At 36.4% G+C, this 25,026-nt stretch overlaps 1 protein-coding gene across 1 annotated transcript; it reads right to left on the bottom strand.

Moving 5' to 3' along the window:
- Window positions 1–176: 176 nt before the first annotated feature.
- On the bottom strand, window positions 177–2,870 carry LOC130465565 (cytochrome P450 87A3-like). Its single transcript, XM_056834374.1, has 6 exons — window positions 2,499–2,870; window positions 2,308–2,397; window positions 2,142–2,220; window positions 1,929–2,035; window positions 1,679–1,806; window positions 177–402 (listed from the first exon to the last, which is right to left on the bottom strand). The coding sequence occupies exons 1-6, from the start codon at window positions 2,784–2,786 to the stop codon at window positions 177–179; spliced, it is 918 nt and encodes a 305-aa protein (XP_056690352.1). The 5' UTR covers window positions 2,787–2,870.
- Between the last annotated feature and the right edge of the window lie 22,156 nt (window positions 2,871–25,026).

The following is a 25,026-nucleotide window of genomic DNA, read 5'->3' as shown; positions in this document are numbered from 1 at the left end:
CAACACAACATCATTTGTAACTAATTGGTAAATTGATTTCAATTTTTCCCTCAATTGTTTTAATAAGTTCTTGATTTAAAATCCCAAAACCCTAACTAATCGATTTAATGTTCTTTTCCCCCTTGCTTGCGCCGCCCGTTCTGGTTGTTGGGTGACTACTAGCTAGCGCCGTCCAATTAGGGTGGGGGATTAGATCTTGCAAGAAAGGCTTCGTCGGAGATTCCAATTTTATGCCCGCCAGGGAACTCGGGGTCGCCTCTCTCTTCGTTTGAGCCGCCGCTACCGCCTTCTTTGCCGCCCTTAACGCCTCCGGCATCCACAGTGTGAGTTTGTTTATCTCGTTTCTTTCTTTTTGGAGTAAAATGTTGGATTTTTAGGTCAAATTTCATCAATTTGGGAATTCTGAAATTTGTTTTTAGTGAAAAATTGATAGTTTGCCAATTGGGTTTTTGATTTACATTGAGAATGATGATTTGGGTTGATTAATTGAAGGGTTTTAGTTTATTGTTTCAGCTATTTTTAATTTATTCTTATTAATTTTGTATTCAGGTTTAGTATGCTTGTTGATTGTTGTTTTTGGAAGAATTTGAATGCAAAGTTGTGAGATTTTTGTATTTAGTTTGTTGCATTGTCAACTTAGTTCTCATAGCTCAAGTGATCTTAGAAGAACATGGGTTGAATGTAGTCTAGGGGATGACAAGTGACAACCACAATTTAGTATTTGAATAATCAACTAGTCTCTATATCGTGATTTGGTGACTCTTGAATCTGATTTTAGTCAACTCACAATTGAAGTACTATCCAACCTGAAAAATTGATGTACTGATAGAATGATAGATATACGTGTTCCTTATAGTTCTATGAATAACAAGAATTATATGGGTCAAGTTCAACGCAAAGTACATTTTTTTCTTCAATTTCTATACAGAAAATGCCTTATTTTTTTAATGAAGGCTTGTCAATGTATAGCTTTGCTTCTAATTTGTGGTTTGCTTCAATGTATAACTGAACATAAAGGAAGGGGTTTAAATATAATCATACTACTATGGTGCTTTATGTTCAGTTGTATACTATCTGTAGTTCTGTACGGTTTACAGTTCTTTCATTGAGTTAATCTAGTAGCTCGATCATAATAATTGGCAGAGACTATAGTATAATGCTAGGGATATTTGTATTTTGGTATTGATGTTTTATACATTTGCAACATGAGAGGTGACATGAATTCAATAATGATTTTACATGCTGTAAGACATCTAACCCGGTTTTCCCCAAATCATATGTGCTTTCACATATTGACGAGAAGATGAGGGGTAAAAAATAGACAATATATACAAAAGCTATGACGATTACAAGAAAGCTATTCACGGTTTGCTCTTGTTTGGTGGAGAAACTGTAAATATTTGTTCTCCTCTCCTGTTATGTTTGTATTGATGTGTTTCCTTATTGCGGCTCAAGTCACTTGTAACAACTATATTTCTGGAGCAGAATCAATTGATAGTTTATGTTTCTGTTGACCTTTTCTCAGACAATTGAACATGAAATCCATCTGGAAACTGTAAGCCAGGGGTCCGAACTATGTTCCCTCTTTTTACTGGATTCCACATGAGGTTGAAGAAAATAAGTTAAATCTTCCCTTTTTATTTAATATGCATGTTAATTTTTGAAAGTGAGCTTCTACCTGTACTTTGTAACCAAGCAGTGTAGAAATACAGCCATTTGCACCTTGGTAAAATCTGTCCCAACACAAAATCTCATGCCTCCACCGAAAGCCATGAAATGTTTGGATGCACCATTTATTTCTCCTCCCTATACACAAATAAATTTCATGTTTATTTTTTTGTATTTTAATAAAGTAATCTAACCAAAGTTTTTTCCTCCCATCTTTTTTCCTCTCGTGAATGACAGAAATAAGAAGGTTTGATACATACCTCCCATCTCGATGGATTAAAGTCAAGGGGATTTTCATATTTAGCAGGGTTTAAGTGTACAGCTGGAGGACAGACCATGACACCCCAACCAGCTGGAATGGTGTAACCTACATCAATCAAAATTCTATGTTAAGGTATGCATTTGAGTATAAACATAACATTGACATAAAACACTTTAAGTCCATAAGTTTTGTAATGATGGTAGATGCATACCCTTGTAGCTGACATCTTTCAATGCTTTTCTAAATATTCCTGGAACTATATTTGCCAGCCTAACTGTTTCATTGATAAACTGTAATTCAAACTGGTTAGTTAATCAACACTATTTTAAGAAGGATCATCAATGAATTTGTTTTGTGTGGAGGCATTCTTAACGAACCTGAAAAGTGAATGTCATTGATTTGTATTCACTCCATGTAAGGTGAGAATCAGGATTTTCACGCTTCTTTAAAATCGCCTCATGCTCTTCCTGTCAATTTGGTACGGTGTCAGTATGATTTCGATCAAATAGAAGATGCAATAGTGAATATGGATAATTTAGACATTTTTTTTGCCTCAAAGGTTATTTACCGTTAGTTTTTGTAGCACCAGAGGATAATCTGAGAGATATTTTAAGGCTACGGTTAAAGCCAAGGAGGTTGTCTCAAAGCTAGCAAAGAGAAGCACAAACATCAAGTCCAAAGCAATTCCCTCTGTTAGTAGTGTTTCCTCCTTTGCCAGTTCCACTAAGACATAATCATAAAAGTCGGTGTTCTGTTTTCTGGGCATCATTCTTCTCTCTTGTAGCATATTTTTCAGCATCTTCATTGCCTTGTTTCTTCCCTGTGGCCACAAATTTTGCATTTTGTCACTATACATTCATGTATGAAAAAACTAAGACATTTGTATTTAAGACTATTAGGACATTGTCATTAGTTTCTTGAATGTTAAAATGTGATATTTAATTTGTATTTAATCTAATGTTTAATTTAAATTTCTGTTTTTGTAAAGGTCTACACTCCGAGGATTGCGCCTTATGCGAGGAATTTGATGTGGTTCGTGAGCAATGGGCTAAGTTTTTTACCAGCAAGTATTTATTATTGGCTTTAGCGCGCTTGATCGAGTTGGTTTAGTTGTTATAGAATAAATTTTATATTAAAATGTATGTTTATGTTGAAATTGGAACATATATTTAAATGTAATATGTGCACTTTGGTTTTGGGATATATAGTATACAAAACTCCAGTTGTTGTTTTTATACTACCTCCGTTCCTTAATGTTCTTTACGCTTTGGAATATGTGTCCAAAGTATAAAAACTTTGGCCGTGGATTCTCACTGTTATATACATCAAAATGTTATCATGTAAGATATTGTTAGATTGGCCTCGTTATGTACTTTAAAAATATTAAATTTTTATAATTTTTTCACATACGGAAATGGATATATAAGTCGTTAAATATTGCGCGCATTGGAGTCCGTGCAAATAGTAAGCGTAAAGAACATTAAGGAACAGAGGTAGTATTTGTTATACAGGTTGCGTTATTCTATTATTGTTTTGACAGGTTTCTATATTTGGTGCAAGGCACTCTAGGTATCCCTAAACAAAATTAGAATTTTCCCGCCAAAAGTGCTTTGTTGCAGCGTACATATATATTGTACGCTGCAACAAGGGAAAAAAAATTCGCAAAATTCCAGACTTGTTGCAGCGTACAAATAAATGTACGCTGCAAAAAGTTGAGTCTTTTGCAGCGTACAAATATATGTACGCTGCAACAAGTCCAAATTTTTGCCAATTTTTTGGCACTTATTGCAGCGTACATACATATGTACGCTGCAAAAAACCCCTTTTAGCAGCGAACATTGTACGCTGCAACAAGTTCAGACTTGTTGCAGGCCCCCCAGTTGCAGCATACGATGTACGCTGCAACAGGGGTCTAAAAGCCCGCTGCAATAAGGGTTTTTTCTACTAGTGCTTTAGGCAACTTTTGAAAGTGTTAAAGTGGCATATCAGTTTGTTTACACAAGGTACGTACATACCTGTGTGCTTGGAATGTGTGTTACCTGTTGAATCATGTTGAAAGTTGTTGATGAACTTGGTTACGTTGAAATTTACATGTTTAATGTTGTTGGATGAACGTGATGAACATGGATTGTAGTATGAGAATTATAACATGTTAGTATGGATTATTGATGCAAGCATGTCAGTTGGGAACTTTATTTTATATATATATATATATATATATATATATATATATATATATATATATATATATATATATATATATTGATTAAGATCGATTGATCGTTGTTCCCTTTTAGCTTTTCACTACTTTATGAGGGCCGAGGACCTTGTTTAGTAAGTTGAAACTTTATACCCATATAGAGGGGTTGATCAGTATTAAAGGAAAGGTTAGATTTAATTGGAATGAGTCTTGATTGATACCTTTGTGATCACTTGCTTAATTCCAAGATAAAAATAGTTGTGCATAAATGTTGATTGTATGACTTATGTGATTGTTAAGACATAACAGAGTTTAATTTGTAAATCATGTAAAGTGAAACTGAGTAGCAATAGCTTTAGACTGTGCACGTCTAAAGTGACGGACAATCAGGAGTTGGGGTCATGGGTAGCCTATGGCTTTTTCTGGGGCCGGATTGATCACCGGTTCTATTTTATTCAAAAGTCCCTCGATATCGCAGGTCATTGGGGTTTACGGAGTCGCGCCCGTACCTCGTCTTCCTTAGTGAAGAAGTTTCTAGTAGCAACTCGGTCCATTGACTATTTCAATTAAAATAATGTTAATGATACAAAAGTCTAGTTCAGTCTAATATAGTCTTCAAGTCAATATGTTGTGGTTATCCTTGCTTATGTTTTATTAGTATCATGTTAGGATTGTTCGTTCAATAGAATCATGTTAGGATTATTATTGATTTAGTATGTAGTACTCAGCTTTGCTGATTACGTGCTTTTGCTTGTGCATGTTGATCATGGCTATGCCTTATTGATCCTGTGATGACCCAATCTTTGGTGAGCAGTCTCTAAGGATCAATAAGCATTGTCCATCTGCAGGTTTGAAGATGTTGCATCATTGGGATCGGGAATAGAGAGCTTGTATTTAGTTTTGATTTGCTAAGTTGACTTGGGTTTGTTTAATTGGACTTTAAACTTGTTAGTTGATCTTATTTTCGTTGATCGGTTTTGGGATTAACTATGTAATCGATTATTTATAAACTGAAGTTAGTTTTATGTTTTCCGCTGCAAAATTCTGAATAAGCCGTTACGTTTTCACACGGGCAATAATGCCTTGATAATTCTCTACGTTTTATATTAAAAGGTTATTTTAGAAAAGAGAGAATTGTCGAGGTGTTACATTTTCGGCCTCCTGTTATGAGGTTGTTTGTATCCGTACTCTTTTCTCTAATTAAGTAAATATATTTCGTTGGTTTCCATATAAAAAAAAGGCTAGGTTATCTACCCTTCCCTCAATTTTTTTTTTAGAAAAAAAACTAGGTTATCTACTCCAATGGCCTAACGGGTGGATGTAGGGTTTGCCATTTGATTTGGGTAAAAGAGTTTCGAGCTTTGTAAACTCTTCATATTTCTTTCTTTTAATATCCACTTAGTTGGATCTTTTTATTTTTGACCAATTATTTTTGCTTGGCAATTACACATTAGATATCTTTCAATTTCTTTTTGGTTGCAGCTACATTTTTTAGGAAACTCTTCCTAAGTTGCAGTCCTTTGGTCCCATATTTATAGCGTAGCTTGTTCATAAAAAAAAAACGAATTTTAAGAACAGTGGAATATATTACATATTTTTATTTTGTTGTGATTTCATTGCATTTTTAATTAATTAACACGGTTTTTCAAAGCAACTTGAGACAATTTGGGAAGTAAGATTTCTTTGTAAGGGTATATCAGGCAGAAGTTAATGGATATAAGAGCAACTCCGATGGCAAGTTAATTGTCAGATTATCTTCTCATGCTACATAAAAAATTTAAGCTAATTAAATTTCTAGCTAGTTTGTATTTCAATGGCAAGCTAATTTACTAATCTAACTACTTTTTTTTGAGGGGATTTACCAATCTAACTTGATATTTAATTGGCAAGCTAATTTACCACACTAGCTTAATATTTTAATGGCTCCCTATTACACTTAACCATTTAATTTAAATTATTACTTAAATCTATATCGGACAACTTTTTCCCAAGCAAATTAGCTTGCACGACCGAAGTTGCTTGGCCAAACTAATTTATTAAAACCACTCCAATGGTTAAGCCAGTATCTTGAAACCTTTACAAATTGCAAGCAAATCTCTAGCTACTCAGATCAATCTTAACCATTAGGCCAAAACATCATCAATCCTCTCGCTTCTCTCTTTCTGTCTCTTTATCAGCGGTCTCTCTAAACCCTAGCCGTATTAGTGAATTTGAATGTGCTTCCATTGATTTTTTTTACGGGTGAGATCCTCAATATTTTTTAGTCAATTTAAGGTTTTTATTTTTTTTATTTTTTATAAAAAGATAAATTTAGGTTTAAAATGGCAATCTCTTCTTCTATGAGAAATCTTGAAAGATCGTGTTTCTTCTTCTCTGTTTGCAATAATTATTTTTGAAAAAACTATAAATTCCAGCGATATGTGAGAGAGACTTTCACACTATAAGATCTACTCAACGATTATTGTTTTGAAGAGAAAGCCATTTTTAGAATATTTTTTTTAATATACTAGTTGTTGGAACGTGCGCTAGCGCGCACGTTCCCCCAAGATATAAAAAATTATCTCCCGAAACTCTATGCAAATCACAAGCCTAATTAATCATAAGCATGAATACATTATTCCGTAGATGATAAGAAACGCAACTAATTACTTGATGTAGGTTACATATATATATAAATCCCTCAAATACAAGTTCATCAGGGTAGTGCAAACGTTCTTTATTGTAAACTCCATGAAAATAGTCAACAAGTTTAGGAGTGTGTTTTAAGCACTAAAGCACACTGTTCATAAAACATGTATTTCCGAGACTTTGCAATCCACTCAAGCCCGGAGAACCTGATTCGACTGGACTACTACTAAAAGTTAAAGAATTAGTCCTAGGGAAACAGTAACTATTTCCAGTACTACCATTCATTGTCGTGGATGCACTGGAAGAGGAACCTGCAACATTAGCCATCTCGGAGAACTTGTCTCTCTTCCCATCCCTGGACTTGGAGAATCTGACAACCCATAAATTTGTAATTCCAGAAGTATCTGTGCAAGATAACCAAAAACAAAATTTTAAAAAGGCAGACAGGGCAAACAATGAACAAATACCTTTGGGCAAATTTGTTTTCATCAATCGAATAATAGGACACAGACTTTTCTTCTTAATACTCTTTTTTTATTCTCTCGTATCTTACAACTTCCCCTCTCAATGAAGGGTCATTTGTATGAGAAATTATAAAATGACAAAAGCCCTAATACACTCCTGCCAGCTGTGAGAATACCGAAATACCAAAATATTTCCCCTGATCCCTTTTTTGGCTAACTCAGTCCCAAAACTAAACAAAGGGCAATCAAATTCTACCTAACTGAACTCATTTGAAAACCGTCCAAACAATGAGGATCAGTGTTTAAAAATTAGCGATTAAAAAGGAGACATGAGGATTTGGAGCAAACGACGCAAGATGGTCCCGTCAACACATTTAGTTTCTAAAGAATGTTACTGACTTTTTAAGGTGAAAGATGTGATAAGAAAATATCAATTCGCATAAACATTAGGTCACCAAGCATATCACAACTTGCCAACTTATCGGTCCAAAATGTATCACAGCTCACAAATGACTTTACATGCAGCATATGATCTCTTCCACCTGACATAAGTCCCTTCCTTTCTGTTTTCAGAAGTTCCTTTTATACAGTGGTTATTGAACATTTCTCCTGTTATTTACTTCAGTGTGGAAATACACAATTCGGGGAAGGTTTGGTAGGGTTAGCTTGCTGAGATATGAGTAAGACATAAGTTCCAACAGATTTCTTACGGGGTCCCCTTTAAAAAAGAAGTTTTCATCATATGTGATGAAAATCTAAAAAGATAATGAAAGAATGGAAGCCTACAATAAAAGAATCTAATAAATGCAATTGAGGTCTCAAGTCCAGGCAAGCATTTACCGTAGTCAAGTAGTTCAAAAGTACAAATTATCAACAATTTACCTCCTGATCAGATTGACGATGAATATCCTTTGGAGGTGAGTTGCAGTCATTCACAAAAAAATGACTTGTCCTTCCAAAGAAGTCCCATATGTGCAACTATAACAGTGGGAGTAATCAGAAACAACTTCATTGTCCTGAGAAAAGATGAATCAGTTCAATAAGATTCTTTCCAACTCAGCCTCAGTATTGAATATTTTGCAAGCTCGTCTGAAGAGTTCTGCAGCATTATCCTAACCAAAGCATGAATTAAACAGTATTGTGAAAAGAACACAATATAAACAAATAAGAAAACAAATAAATAGATAAGTTGATTACTTGAAACTGTCACTATTCAAGCAGCACTGCAACATAATTATCATTGGCTGGATCCTCTGAGCCCTATTTTAAAACTCTCCGTAGCTTGTAATTAGATCCTACTACCTCCTAAATCTACAATTCATAATGTAATGAAAAAATAATCTTGAGAAACGAAAATAAAATCCCTAATTACCAAGGTACGACTATAATACAGGGGCATAATTTAGGTGAAATAAATGGAAATTTAGCATTTAAATTCATATATAAACATAGGTAAAGTATTGAACATTAAGAAGACAATGAAAATTATTTCTTCCCCAGCATGTCTTTCATGCATAATCTCTAGGTTGGAAAGGTAATCATAAGTTTTTCATTCCCATAGGTAAGGATTCTAGGTTAGGTGGCTAGCACGAGGCGGGAAACTAAACCCTGGTATTTTAAGTGAGTGATACGCCACACAGTCAAGTGGGCTACATGGCATCAAAAAGATCATCTAAATGCCTATATAGAACACCAAAACTGGATACAAATACATGTCATGTTAGGTTAATCATTCTCAAGTTACTTCGTACATCAAGAAAAGAGAACTACAGGTTCATGGAAATTACCTTTTTTTTCTAATCTTAGCTCCTAATGAGTTTACTTCTCATAAAACAGAAAGCCTGGTTGTAAAGGGTTTAGGGTAAACATCTGCTATGTCAACATCACCAGTTGAAAAACTTCCAATACGCTTTATTCCACTTTTAGAATCACTATGCCTACATATTAAAGAATCCAAACATTGATCTACAATGTATTGGGCAATCAGAACTTTATCAATCTGAAAGAAATAGAAGATAGGTCGAGTTGCAAATTTAATCAAGCATCTAATCTGAAAAAGTACGAGTTCCCTTGAAGGTTATGATTGGTATGAACAAAGAGAGAATGAGAAAGGATCAAATACTGATGCTGATAAATCTCAGTGTGAAACAAAAACATTGTGCTTGAATAATTTGAGGCCAGTGAGGGACACAACCCCAAGCAACAAAAATGACAACCAGCACATACAACCTTAAAGGTAATTGTAAAAGAGAGTAAGTGTACGGATGAGAAAATGGAAAATTGCACAGAGGTGGACGTAACAGTTGAGGCAAAAGGTCCTTATAACAGTTGTAGAGGACAGAAAAAAGAACTTGTGATGAACTGATGAAGCAATATATACCTCGATTCCGTTCTGAGTTACTTTTATGGACTGCTTTTTTCTGAGCAAGAGAAGAGACTTCGTTGAATACATGAACGACATCCAGTAGTATCTGCATTGTAAAGAAACGTCAACAGCTACACTATGAATTGTGGGAATAGTATTAGAGTTCCTTACCTGCCGAATGTCTCTCTCCTATTGCAGAAGATATGGATGCCAGCTCCACCTTTGAACAATCATTTCTCGTAGTTGCTGAACTCTGTAGTGATTTTCCACATCAATTTTTCTCCTGTATACTTCTAGGCACTCTTGCTCCAGCTCAAGTAACATCTCATCCCGAGTTGTTTCAGATTTGCCAACTTCATCCCGAGTTCTTTCAGATTTGCCAACCATATCCCATACAATCTTAATAGATTAATAAGCAAAATCAATAAAATTAATGCAAGAATACACAAGCCATCCTTGCATCAAATTCATCTTATATTCTAATTTTAGCTATACCTAAGTTCATATAATATAGATCTACATGTTTTTGGTCACTTGTATAATCAGACCACTTTGGACTATAGTCAGCTAAAACCACCACAAAGAATATCAATTCCGTACTATTCTGGCAATGTACAAAGCTAAAGACGCTAAGATAAGCGATTCAGAGACTCTAATTTGTTGTCATTTTCTATAACAACTATAAAATGAATCACATTTGTAAAACAAATTAAGAATTGATAACTTTGGCAAACGAAGAGCCTTCATTGCCGATGCGAAAGAATAGTGATTACATACGAAGCTCTTTGAGCACAATCAATTATGGTTTAGTTACAACAAGAGACAACAATTCATATCTCTGTTCTGGTTTGCAATCATTAGGCTTTCCGGAGAAAAAATAGTGATGCCTTAGAGGTAGTGACAATCTAAAGAATTTTATCAATTTTTAAGATATGATAACCTATTAATTAATTACATCATTTGCAAACTTCATGAACAGTTCCAATTCCAAGATTAAATTAAAACAAATTGTATGAAGCTTTATAAGTGTTAGGATAGGATATTGTTTATAAGTGTGATATTGTTTTATAGGATATTGCTTTATAGGATATTGTTTAAAACAAATTAAAACTAAAGTATGAAGCTTTATAAGTGTTAGGATAGGATACGCCGATGAGTTGTGACGTGATAATTTTATAAACCAATTAAAAAGTTAAACGATCAGCTAAAAAAGACCTTGGAAACAAAAAAACATAGTAGATCAAAAGAAAAGCAGCAGCAACCACACATAAAAAAACGGCTAGGACAGCGCTGCAAATCAAACAATGATGTCGCCCACCTCACAACATAAAATCGCACCTCACTTTTGTCCTTCAGAACATTTTTAAAAGAATTTATTTCAGGAAAAGGGATTAAAAAACGACAAGGTGATGAACAAACAGTAGATAGAAGCACAAACAAAATAATATATATTACCACTTGGGAATTATCAAGCAAGAGTTTCTCCAAAGCTTTTAATATGATTAATGATGTGATGTTCACAGTTATTATTCAGAGGTAAGAGCAAGAGAAAGGAATACTGAGCCCAGAAACAAGTATTATAGGAAATCCTATTTCAAAGGAGTTCCACTGAACAAAGAAAAAGCAATGAAGTTTACCAGCACAGTCGAAAAATCCAACCGACATATACAAGTCGTTAACAATCACAAGTGAGGGGTACTGACAAGAAAGAAAGCCCCCACACCTCCCTTTCAAAAATGAAAGTATCGACAATCAGGATAACTAAGAATGCACGGAAGAAACATGTGGAAGAGAAATAAAACAACAAATTAACATCAAAGTAATGTTAATATCCTTAGAGGTTAGAGCTAGGAATACAGGCAGAACAAATATTACCTTAGAAGCAGTAGCCAGGGAACTTGTAGCCTCTTGAATAACTAAACGGAGAAATTGAGACTCGATCAGACTTCATAGCATCAAAAAGTCGAACGAACATGTCTATCTTATCCCTGAAAGAAGCAGTTATGATCAGAAAGCTTTCCACAAGAGAATTAAGATGGTACCAAGGGAATTGCGCAATGGAGGAATGTCCTCAGTGATTACCTGAAAAACGTAGGCATACGCTGCGCAAGAATTCCAATTGCTTGATAAGCAAATGTCCTGGTCTCCCGAGATATAGTATCTGAACAAACGCATCAGTAAGTATGCAAAGACTATGTCTCTGTTAAACAAAGGTTAAGCATTACAAAGTTAACAAACTATACAAATATTAAAAACCTAGCGAAGAATAGCACAGAGAACTTTTTTTTTGCAATATACCTGCTTCCCGATTGTTAGTCCCGTAAAGAGACTTAAGAATTCCGGTCAAAATGAGTGGACCCATAAGCTTTAGTTGATCCATTCTTGCCTAAAAAAGGATAGGAGCGTTAAAGAATAAATAAGTGCAATAAAGAAACCACTCATAAATGGACTGTGTTATAGTCATTCGGTTATTAGACGGTACGCAAATCATAAAAAAGTTACGTGAGTGGAAATGAGTATTTAGACATTCAGAGATATCAGCTGATTTGGGAGGAAATGAGTAACGAGCACACGTTATCTAATAAACAAACTCAAAACCAGGACAGATATTACTCCCATAAACAAATTGATAGTAGAGCCACCAAGAGAAAAATACGTGAGTGGAAGGAGACCACTATTATTTGAATAGAATAAGAGTCAATTTCTTTCTATGCGGCAATGGGTCCTGACATCTGTAAGTTGTACCTAACTAACAAGCTAATGTATAACAAAATAAATCATATTAAGAATTGAGGTTAGTTGTTAGACAACAAATTATCACCTATAATCTCATGCACATGCGCAACCATCAAGACTCAAAGTTTACTCTATCTGCATTGGCTCTCATAACCTGCAAAAAGAAAGAAGGAAAAGGAGATGAACCTGGAGTTATTTCTCGATAACACACAGTAATCCATACAACAGAGTCTAAGAGCATTTACCACATCAAGGACTAATTATACTTTGGTTATGCTCGTACTATACAAATTAAGACCTAAGATCATATGAGTTTAGTAAATGTATAATTAATTCATTAGAATATCTCCTCTTAAATATAAATATTCATATATACCAACCTGATTACTTTGTTTTCTTGTGGTTCGGGAAGAGAAATCTGTATGAGTTTGAATAATACATATTTCAATATTCAGGCAGGAAGTTGCATTAGAGCAGAGCAATAGAAATAGAAGAAGAAGAAGAAGAAGAAGAAGAAGAAGAAGAAGAAGAAAAACTGGAAAATGATATTCAAGAATTTAATACTGATATAATCAAAATCTAACCTCGCCAACATCGATTGGGACGAGCAGATGGTATGAGGAGGAAACACCATCGATATCTGCTGCAATTCATTAAAAGAATGAAGTTACGAATTCTTAGAACAATTATAGAAATTTCCAAATCAACTATTCAAATCAACTAACAAGAAATTCAATTGTAAGAAATAAGAATGAACTACTCCACTAATCAAAGAACATCATCACTTCATCAGACTCCCTAAATTCAATAATGTTTAGTAAAATCATTATCAATGAATTCACTGAAGTTCAATAGAATCAAATCATCATCAAGACTGACATTTACAGTAGGAACAGTGTAAATTGAACAAAAGTTATTGGAAAAAGCAGGAATAATTAAAACACAATAACACCTACTCAAATTCTATCAGATTCCAGGAGAAGAAAGGAAAATCAAAAAATTCACTTTGCATTGTTAAAACCAGTCAGGCATTGTTAAAAAAAATTTGAATTTTTTATTTGCATTGTTAAAAATTCTCCTTCCACTCACGTATAATGTAAAATATGAATACAGTGTCGAGACAAAACAAAATAAATTCCACCTCATAGATGATTAGCTTATCATTATGACTGATAAAGTAGGAACGACAATTGCACCTGAGATTGTTTTAATCTGTTCCCCAGCTCTGCCCCACATTTTCCCGGACTCTTCATTGTACTGTCTTGTTTACTGCTCCTCCCCCCCCCCCTCTTTGTTTGCATGTTTTCGAATTTCCTTTATTTCGTCCACATACTTGCTCCAACAACTTGCAAACATATGAATTCCACATGCTAGTAAGCATGAACCTGTGAATCCCCTTTCAATAATCTTTGGAATTCATGGTTTCTGATTTTCTTGAGATCTTTCTAAATACTCTAATTTCTCCGAGTTTTCAAACGTTCATGCTTACACAAATTAGGAAAACGTAACGATAAATTGTTTCTATAGCTACCCGCCTACCTCTCATTTCTCCCTCACCTCCCACTTCCTCTCCAACTCCATATCCCTGTCCTAACCTCTTTTGCCATTTATAATTCATACATTTTATGAAGATACTTAACAATTCTGACTAAGGACATAAAATTATAAAACCTCACTCAGAATACACAAAACTAAGCATTCCAGTCCATGCTATGATAGAATAATAATAAAATCATAAAAAGGTTGTTGGGTTAAATAATACAAGAACAATGATTTCACACTTAAGTTACCAAATTGTTTGATAGGTGGGTGTCATATAAGCACGCTTTAGGAACGAATTTGTTCTGAACAATATGAAGAAATTTGGCCCGCCCCACGTGATTATGTTGCACACAACAGTGGCTTGTTCACCAAAATTGTATGAGAACATATACAAACAAGCATGGAAGGAAATTTACCTCTGATAGTGAATTCACATCTCTTTGCGAGGAAGGTTTCTATGCGCGTCATATCTTCAACACTGGCAGCAACCTGGCCTTTCTTGGGGCCCTTTATGAGAGCTTCTACATACTCATCTTCATATTCAAGAGCATCAAGCCGAGACTTGGGAAAGTGAAGCTCCTCATGCAAATAACTCTTAAAAAATGAACCGTTTTGATATCTAATGGGATATTGTCTTTACATTAAGGTCTCAATCCCTTTCACAGGAGAATAAAGGTTTTGCACTGTTTGTTTAGAGCCCAGACTTGCAGTATAACTTGATTTAACAATTAGAATTACAAACATCCATATGAATAGCACGATTCGACCCAGCACGCTTAAAGTAGTTTTCCCTGCATATGGTAAAATTCAAGCATTAACGTCTTGTGAATTAGGTCTCTGTAGTCATTTCTAAAGGCATAAGCATAACTACTAAACTTTCAAAATATTTCACTTACTTTGAGAACCGAACCAAGTTGAACAGCTAAACGTGCAATTCAAAGCATAATACGATTTGATTATTATTTTCTTGTCAGACAACGTAAACAAGCATTACACAAAAAGTGTTCAAGCAACATTTTTTCAGCCTCCAAAGAAATCAAGAGAAAGATATACAAGGGTTGTGCATACCTCTTCCACTTCCTCCATCAAATTTGAGCCATATTCTTCCAATGTTAGCTATCTCCTGAGTACCAATATGATGGACAATCTCCTTTTTATCACCCATCATTCATAGAACCTATTTACAACATGGAAAATGTCATTCATATGAACAGAAAGCTAACACACATGAACACAAGATTTCACCATAATCTGTAATTATTCAAATAAACACACAATTAATTTAGTTATCCATCATAATCAGATAAATTAAGATTTTGTCAAGTTTTCTTGTCAAATAAAAAAACAATTAAAAATAAATATTGACATTGTGTTTGGCTTTTGTACAGGATTAGGGATGTTCTCGTCAAAAATCACACATTTTCTGCAAATAAAATAAGATTAACACACATGAACACAATATTTCAAATAACAATTCAAAATGCTATTACATAAAAGAGTATCATGCCGAGGAGATGAGGACGAATTGACAGTGTCAACAAATTTATACAAGAAAAGAACCAAATTAATTAGCCAAAACAATTGCAATCAACCCTAATCCACCAAATTCAATAATTAAAGCGAGGAAAAAACCCCTAATTTTAAAAAACCTAATAAAAAAAAAACAGAGAAAAGAGTATCATACCGAGGAGAAAGAGGACGAATTGATAGTGAGTAGAGAGACCTCGTCAACCGCAAGAGTTGCGAGCTGGAGGAGGAGAGGGCAAGCCGACGATCGCAAAACGAAGGGGATGAAGAGCTCGGAGAAAATGAATTGCGACCATATGGCATCAAGTGAAGATGGAAAAGAATAGGGATAACCGGTAGTAACCATGTCCACAAGAATAACGACTAAACAAAAATGTGAATGGAAGGAGATTGCAGAGAAGTGAAGGGGGCGGAAAATCTAGGGTTTGTAGAAAATGGAAAGGGGAGAAGATCCCAGTGTCAAAAGAGAAAATAAGAAAGGGCAACTCAGGAGGGAAACAGTGAAGAGGGAGAAGGGAAGCATGAAAGAGGAGATCAGAGAAATGAATGGGGGTGATGAGAGCAACGTGGCAAGATCTGAGAAGAAGGGTAGATCAGTGGTAAAGGGTTAGAGGTGGGGGCAAAATAGTCAGAGCACTATTGCTGCAATAGTAACTCCAACTTTGCTCTTTTAGAAGTGTTAGGATTTTGTAAATGTTGTGTAACTTTTTTATTGAATATTTTTACATTAAAATAAAATAAAATATGTATAAATTATAAATATAATATATTTTTTAGAGCTCAATGATATAGAGGTACAACCTATAGAATTGTTCTTGTTCCGAGGTGGAGTACGAGCTCAAGGATATAATTTAAATACGAAGTATTTCACAACGTATAACCGACTGACTATACATTGAAAATTAGCTTTCGTATAAGTCAAAAGATCGAAAAAGGAAATAAAATGTGTGGTGTTGTATAGTTACACCTTACATCAGTAGCAACTAGCAAGCCTGTTCATCGCCATCCGACCGGGGGTAAAGAAAATCTTGGAAATGGCCCCAAAACCTACAAACTTTTGCCAAAAAGCCAGAAACCATTAAATTAAGCTTACCCTAACATTTATTACTGGTCCACATTTCTTAAAATAACACCTAAAGGGCTCTTTTTTAGCCACACACTTTCTAATTTAAATTCTATTGGATTTATTTTTGTAGCTAGAGGTGGCACTTTATCCTTGATTAAATTACTTCTGGTTAAACTATTCGGGTACGTCTGCTATAAATTCATATGCATCAGGTCGACAATGTATCAAATTAAAATATAAAAAGATATAACTATACGATAACAATGTATAATTATTTGATTAAAAAATACTCTGTATATCCATTCTTAAATGATCTTCCTATTTGGAGTTTGGGGTGAAAATTAAGAAAATGAAATCTTGTAATGATTGGGTGTAAGAGAAAATAATAAATAAATGAAGGAAAATAATAAAGAAATGAAGGAGAGAGAAGATATTTTGTTTAAGTAATAAAAAATCATAAAAGTGGGGTTGGGTGGGTGAATAGGTAAATGTGAATGAATTAAATAAGGAATGATGGGGAAATTTATGGTAAAAAGTTATGTCCAAAAATAGAAACAAGAAGATCATTTAGAAACGACATTTATAGAAACAGGAAGATCAAAAAAGAATGGAGGGAGTACACCTTATTATTTTGTTGATTATCATAAATTGAGTAACTATTTAATCAGAAAATATGTCTATTGATAAGAAGTTTATTCTATGCATAAGCCAGTCTAATATAAGTTTTTTAAAACATTTAATTCAAGTATTTTCTTGCAAATATATTGCCTTTATGCCCTTTTGGTGACTTGTACAGTTGTACTAACCCTTTTACTGTACTCCCTCCGTTCCGGAATACTTGACCTGTTTTCCTTATCGGGCCGTCCCTTAATACTTGACCTGTTTCTAAAAATGGAAATATTCTAACAATATTATATTATTTCTCACTCCACCCCTATTAACCCACCTACCCCCTACTCCATACAAAAAATAATTAAAAATTCAACCATACTCTCCCCCAACCCCACCTCTTAACCCACCTCCCACTAACTACATTAAAATAATACCCCATTATCAACTACTACCTATTAAATTAAATAAGTCAATTCAAGTCCCTTAAACTCTGTGCCGGTCAAACCGGGTCGAGTATTCCGGGACGGAGGGAGTATAATTTTGGTCAAAACTCGAAGATTTACTCCCTCCGTCTCGGAATACTTGACATGTTTTCCTTATCGGGTCGTCCCTTAATATTTGACATGTTTCTAAAAATGGAAATATTAAAACAATATTATATTATTTCTTACTCCACCCCTATTAACCCACATACCCCCTACTCCATACAAAAAATAATTAAAAATTCAACCCCTACTCTCCCCCAACCCCACCTCTTTACACATTTCCCACTAACTACATTAAAATAATACCCTACTATCAACTACTCCCTCCATTTCTTTTTGATGTATCCATTTGAAATCTGGTGTGGTTTTTAAGAAAATTGGAATATTGGTTTGTATGTGTATAAATGTAATGATTGGGTGTAAGAGATTATAATAAATAAAGGAGTGAGAAAATAATAAAGAAATAAGGTAAGAGAGATGAGTGATAATGATAAGTGATAAAGGAGGTGAGAGAGTGGGTATATGGGGAAGGGAAAAAAATTAAATATTATGGGTGGGGAAAATTAGGTGGGATTGGTAGAATCTTTAGGTATTTTAGGATAAAATGTATGTCCAAAAATAGAATAGATTCTAAATGGATACAACAATATGAAACACTTAAAATAGAAACGGATGCAACAAAAAGAAACGGAGGGAGTACTACCTATTAAACTAAATAAGTCAATTCAATTCCCATAAACTCTCTGCCGGTCAAACCGGGTCAAGTATTACGGGACGGAGGGAGTACTTATTTACTTATATCTAGTGGTCGCAAGCTACGTTTGGCTTAATATGTTCTGTTAGAATTTATTTTATCTTATTTTAATATATTTGAGTTATATTTGAAATTACTCGAACTTATGTAGTCTTTATTTTAAACTTCATTTTGCTTGAAATAGTCGTACGTCTTAGGCTTTTAGCTTGTATTCTCTTCAACTTATATGACCTTATATTATTTCCATATTTTATAAGTTGAGATAAGTTCAGAAAATAAATTTTATGAATTCCGTATTTTTATTTTAAAAAAAAACAGAAAACTAGAAGAAAAAACGAACGGGCCTTAAGTTATTACTCCCTCTAGTCCCTTAATACTCGCACCGCTTTTCTCTTCGGGTCGTCCTTTAATACTTGCACTGCTTCAAAAGTGGAAATCTTTACCAATATTATATTATTTCTTACACTTACCTACTACCCCACCTACACCCTACTTCCTACAAAAATTCATTTAAAAATCCACACCCCCCACTCACTACTCCCCACCCCTTACACATTTCCCACTAACTATATTAAAAGTACCCCACTATCAACTACGGAGTAACAAATTAATATGTCTTAAACTCCGCACCGATCAAATCAGTGCGATTATTAGGGACGGAGGGAGTACATACTAGTACGTACTAGTAGTACTCCGTTACAATTCCTAGCAACAAGTTGAAATATTTTTTTTAATTTTATTTTTGGTAATGGAAGATACACGAAAGTTAGGAAAGTCTTCTCTCAAGACCGTAACCTAAAACAAGTTGAACTCTTGTATAAATACTAGAACCCGGAAACACAAAATATTACAGAATATCATATCCTAAACAAGAAGCTAAATTTGCTCTCATCCACCTTTAAGCTAGCATGGCTTCTCGCTTATTTCTGTTCTGTGTTATGATCATCGTTGGTGCCATGATGATGAGTACATCCACTCTCCCAGTGGCGGCTCATCGTCCACTTAAACTACCAAACCACCTTTCTGAGGAGATGATTCCTACAGTCCTCATTCCTAATCATGAACTTCCAAAGCCTACCATGTCTGAATTCCGTAAGCCAAAGCGTGGGTTGCTTCAGGTAAATATATACCCTACCCTCGGTGCCGTGCCTGTCAGTGTAGGGGGTGTATTACCGGCAGTAACCGGTCTACTACCGGTTACACCACCATAAGTACTCGTACGTCTGCTACGTATTACCGGTTACGCCATCATAAGACGTCTGCTACTGCCGGTTACTAGCTCGTTCAGTATCTTCTAATTTCGGTACCTTATCATCTATAATTAACTACGTACGTGCCAGATGATTTATAGAAAGCGAAAAAGAGGATCATATATATATGAATCCTTTTATTGTGTTTGTCAATTTCAGTATGTACTATATTACTCGTATTATGTACTTAATTATGTAACTATGTTGTTTAACGAAAATGATAAAGGTCGCAACATGCGACATTTAAGCCGTGTCACAATGATGACATGGCATGCTTATGTGTCATGATTTAAATTGGAATCTAAAATATTTCATTTATATATCTTATTATACATGTTTAAAATAAAGATAGGAAAATCTTAATATTCTAATTTGTTTCTTTCTTTATACCGATTACCTTATTTACATATTTTCATAGTAAAAATTTTGCATTGATAGTAAAAATATTATGATGACTCATAGCCTACGTGACGCCTATATGCACCAATTAAACTCCGACACGTAAGATTGCGACAACTAAATGTTGTCGTAACTTGCGACCTTTATCATCACCCGTTGTTTAATTGTACTCCAACTAAGTTTTTTTTTTAACTCAAGCCGACGTCAATATATTAATCACATATTAAACTGTACATAGGAGAAAAAACCCCTACATAGCAAGGGTAAAACTTTCAAAGTAGCAAAAGAAAAGACTTCACCTCCATCATTGGAGCAACCCCTAGAGAACCAAAAACTTGCCAGAAAGGGGCTTAAAAACTTAACACACCATAGCCTTAGTAGTCTTACGAAAATAACTAAAACAAGGTTGTAATAAAGAAACATCAAGCAAAGGAAGCAGGAATCTCCATATGATCTGCAAAATCTTCCACCAAAAAGCTTGATCAATCTGCTGAAAATCACACACTTCAGTTGTTGGTAATCTCCCCTTCCTCTACTTCAATAATTTCAATAGCTGTATCCATTGTTGAACCACCAACAACAAAAGGAACGAAAGCTGTCTCTTTACCCGTATCTTGAATTTTGTTATCAACCTTTTTCAACTTGTCTCTGGCTTCCTTGATGTCAGTAACAATAGAACCAAACACTAGTTGCGCAGCTCCTCCTGATGTTTCCCCTTGATTCAAATGAACTGCATTATCAATTGAAGGATTAGCACCCACAATTGCGATTGCATCATCCCTTGCCTTTCTTCTAATTGTTTCAACATATTCTGGATTTGCGTTTTCAAAATCAGCTTCATAATCACTTCTTGCACAGGAGGGGATAATGTAATGCAGCTTGCTTCCCACTGCCATGATGAGTGAATGAGCAGCTAAAGAATGAGCCACTTTGTTGCAAAATTTAGGAATGTGAGTGAGGTTTCCTACCCAAGACTGAGTAAGAAGATTGGCAACCTCCCTCAAAACAGGACCCAGCTCATGATGATCTTGTTCCTTAATCTTTCCCAAAAGCACTTTGAGGTTTAAAGCATCAGTTTCTATCTCCAACTTCTCAAACTTGAAATCTCTAGCAATAATTAGTCCCTCCCTTAAGGCATAAAGTTCTGCAGCAAGAGGGGAGCTAACAGTGAATTTACTGGAGAATCCAACAAACCAGGAGCCTGTTGACCTTCTGAAAACTCCTCCACCTCCTGCCACTGCATTTGACTTCCAAGCACCATCTACATTTAACTTCATCACTCCATCTTTTGGAGGAAACCAAGTTTTCTTAGTCAATCCTGGAACCTGATTTGCACCTAACTCCTTACCCTGTGGACAATTGTTAGCAGAAGTCCAATCTACATAGAAATCATTATAAAGCGAAAAGGCAGATTTCATTTTGAGATCAAACACCACCCTATTCCTGGAAAGCCAAATCTTCCATATAGCTGTAATAAACAAGCTTTTCCATTTAATAGAATTATTTAGGTTAAAGGTGATCCAAGCATTCCAATCAGAATTGTAAAAAGTATAAAAATCAAACTTAGAGGTAGACCAAACACGTTGAAAAATATAAGTCCATAAAATACTGGATTGGGGGCAATCCCTAAACAGATGCAAATGATTTTCAGAATTTAAGCGGCATCTGGAGCAAATAGGAGAAAGCTGGGGTAAAAACTGATGTAGACTCTCTGCTACAGGTAAAATCTGGTGGACACAGTTCCAAAGAAGCATTTTGTATTTATAAGGACCTGGAATTTTCCAAATATTGTGCCAAGAGACATTATTTAAAGTAGGGCAATGAATGGCACTGAATTGACAATGATAAGCTGTCTTGATGTTAAAGCAACCATTTTTAGAATAAATCCATCTTATGAAATCTAACTCCTTACAGTTATTAGAAAGAGGATAGGAAAGGATTAAGGATTTGATGTGGGATGGAATGAGATGCTCAATATCATTAAGATGCCAAGTTTTATTTCGAATAATATGGCTAACCAACCAGTGAGCCTTAGAATCAGGAATTGTAACTCCTTCGATTTTATACAATGGTTGAGCCCCAATCCAATGATGATACCAAAGGGAGGTAGTGTCTCCATTCCCAATACCAATAATGATGCCTTTTTATAAATAACAGCCATTTCGACATTTGCATAATAAATTCAGTGTGGTATGAGATGTTTTCTTTCTTCAATTCTCTAACTAATTTACCTAAAATCATTATTTACGGATGGACATCTGTCAATTTGAGCTTAAGCTCGATCGATCTCATTTTTTCTCATTAATATGCTCAAATATCAAATATGTACAATTGTACAGTACATTGTAGTTTCCTCAACATATTAAGTGTTTGGGCTCCCAATTGATTCTCAATTGGGCCACTAAGTCCAAAGCCCAATGGCTCTAAACAAACAGCATCAAAACCTACCAATGGCTAGTCAGCCATCCATCAAGGCCCAAGGCCCAATAGCAATAAATGACCTATGGGCATTTATTATGCAAACACTATAAATAGGCGGCCAAGGCTCACACCTCAAGGTACGTCCAATTTATCGCCTTAAGACTACTCTTCTAGAGAACTTCTCTCTAGAATCCGAGCATCATTCTTACTTAGGCATCGGAGGGGCTTTCCTCGGAAACACCCCCGAGGCTAGTGACTTTGCTCTTGTGCAGGTGAATTCGGACTCTACTCATTCAAGCAAGCAAGATCTTCAACACATACAAAAGGGCCTTCATTCGAAGCCCATTGTTTCCATCTTTACAACACCGGAACAATTTGGCGCCGTCTGTGGGGAAGAACACTTCAAAGCCTTTTGAAAGACATTAACCACCTCTTTCTGCAAAATGGTTAATGATGTTATCAACAACGATGATGACGATATGATAGTGCGGTCAGATTCTGAATCTGACGAAGAGGAGCACCCTCAATCGATGGCGAGGTCACAGCCAAGCAGAGCTACGACCGCCACAAACGCAGGACCTCCGATTCCAACTAGGGAAGAGCTCACTGCGGCCATGACCATCATGCAAAACTTCCTCTTCAATGAGAAGCAGCAAGGATTGGCAAAAGACCGCAGAGAGGAGAGGAGGACCAGGCGAAGGCTGAACGAGCAGCCCAATGTAGAAGTGTCCAGACCCGAAAGAGAGCTCCTCCCCTTGACAGGAACACACCTGACGTCGAGATGGATGGAAAGCACGTGGGCCACCCAAAAAAGGGCACAACAACAACCAGATTGGTTTGCAAAACCATCGCCTACTCCAACAGCTCTCCAAAGCGAATCGACTACTCGTAACACCCGGATCCGAAGCTCGGTGCTTAGCAGGTTGAGGCCATCGGTCCACTCAAGGTTAAGACCCTCGATCCATACGAGACTCGGGGTAGGCGAATCAAGCAGATCTGGCGAACGACCCGAGGTCAGTAGCCGAGAAAGAAGAAGAGACAGGAGGCATGATCGAACCCCTAGCCCCCATCGTACGCCCGAACGTTCTAACCACAGAACCTCGGCGAACGAGGGCATCAGGGCTAGACTCGGGAAAAGAATCATGACTCCCACGTCATCCCCTTTCTCGGACGAGCTGATCAGGGAAGAGATACCAAAGGTAAGACTTCCAGCACACCTGACGTATAGCGGAATCACGGATCCAAGGGATCATGTCATCTCCTACGAGCAGCAGATGTTCTTGAGTCCCTACTCCGAAGCATGTTGGTGTAAATATTTCCCAACCACGCTAACCGGAGTGGCGGGAGAATGGTTTAGATCGCTGCCGAAGGGATCGATCAAAAGCTGGAAGAAGCTGAAAAAGAGATTCTGCACACAGTTCGTGAGCAACAATCGCCCCGAGCGAACCACGGCAGAACTGACCTCGATCCAACAAGAAAAAGACGAAAGTCTAAGAGAGTTCATGGCCAGATTCATGAAGGAATCAACAAACATACCAAACTTACAACCAGATGTGGCCATCTTCGCCTTGAAACACGCGCTCCAGGAAGGGAAATTCCGTGATAAGCTCTCGATGAAAAACCCCTCCAAAATAGCCGACGTGCTCCAAATGGCTGATGCGTTCATCAGAACCGAAGAGTTCAACAAAGCCGCTGCAAGATTGAAAGGATCGTCGGATCCGAGAGAAACAAAGAATACCCAGAGCAAGCCCGAGGGCGGCTCAAGGAAAGGGAAGGAGAAAGTAGGAGCTAGAGAGATGAGCCCGAAGAAAGACGGGAGAAGGGGTGAACTTCAACCCAGATACACTAACTACACTCCACTGACTCTGCCCCGAAAAGAAATCTTTAGCCTCAACAGAAATGATGAAAAGTGGAAACTACCTGGGAAGCTCAAGTCCAACCCAGCTCGGAGAAACAAGAACAAATGGTGCGAGTTTCATGATGACTTCGGTCACCACACCGAAGAATGCAACTCGCTGAAAGACAACATTGAGGACCTCGTTTGCCGAGGCTACCTGAAACAGTACTTGTTAGACCGAAGGGAGGAAAAAGAAAAGGCCGCAAGTGGCAAACAACACGAGCAACCCCAGAAAAGGGTCTACGAAGCAACAGGGCACAAGAAGAATGACATCCTAGTGGTGTTCGGGGGACAGAAGTCTGGCCAAGCCAGCAAGAAACACCTGAGAGCTCTCACCCATAGAGTCAACTTCAGCACAGTGGGAGACAACCAACCACACCCCCCGAACATGACCTTCACTGCCGATGATTGCTTCGGAGTCCAATACAAACATGACGATCCTCTAGTCATTTCCATGGACCTCAATAACCACAACGTACACCGAGTGTTGGTCGACGGAGGAAGTGCCGTCAATATCATCTTCAGAAACTACTTCGAGCAACTGATCCTCGAAGAGTCAGAGGAAGCATTGACGAAAGTCAGTTACCCCCTGATCGGATTCAACGGATCCGCAGCTATCCCTCGAGGAAAGATCACCTTGCCAGTCACAGTGGGCGAAGGCCAAGCAGCGAAAACCCTTCGGGACGAATTTTTGGTGATGGACTGCGATTCCGTATACAACGTAATCATGGGAAGAACCATGATCCACAA

The sequence above is a fragment of the Spinacia oleracea genome, chromosome 1 (genome assembly GCF_020520425.1).
Source record: "Spinacia oleracea cultivar Varoflay chromosome 1, BTI_SOV_V1, whole genome shotgun sequence".
Taxonomy (NCBI): domain Eukaryota; kingdom Viridiplantae; phylum Streptophyta; class Magnoliopsida; order Caryophyllales; family Amaranthaceae; genus Spinacia; species Spinacia oleracea.
This window is presented reverse-complemented; position numbering and strand designations above follow the sequence as displayed.

Excerpts from the sequence above, each read along its gene's own strand:
- LOC130465565 (XM_056834374.1), bottom strand. The coding sequence starts at position 2,786 with ATGTATAGTGACAAAATGCAAAATTTGTGGCCACAGGGAAGAAACAAG. Across the intron at positions 2,036-2,141 it reads GAAAGATGTCAGCTACAAGG|GTTACACCATTCCAGCTGGT; the intron begins GTATGCATCTAC and ends TGATTGATGTAG. Across the intron at positions 1,807-1,928 it reads TTAATCCATCGAGATGGGAG|GGAGGAGAAATAAATGGTGC; the intron begins GTATGTATCAAA and ends ATTTGTGTATAG.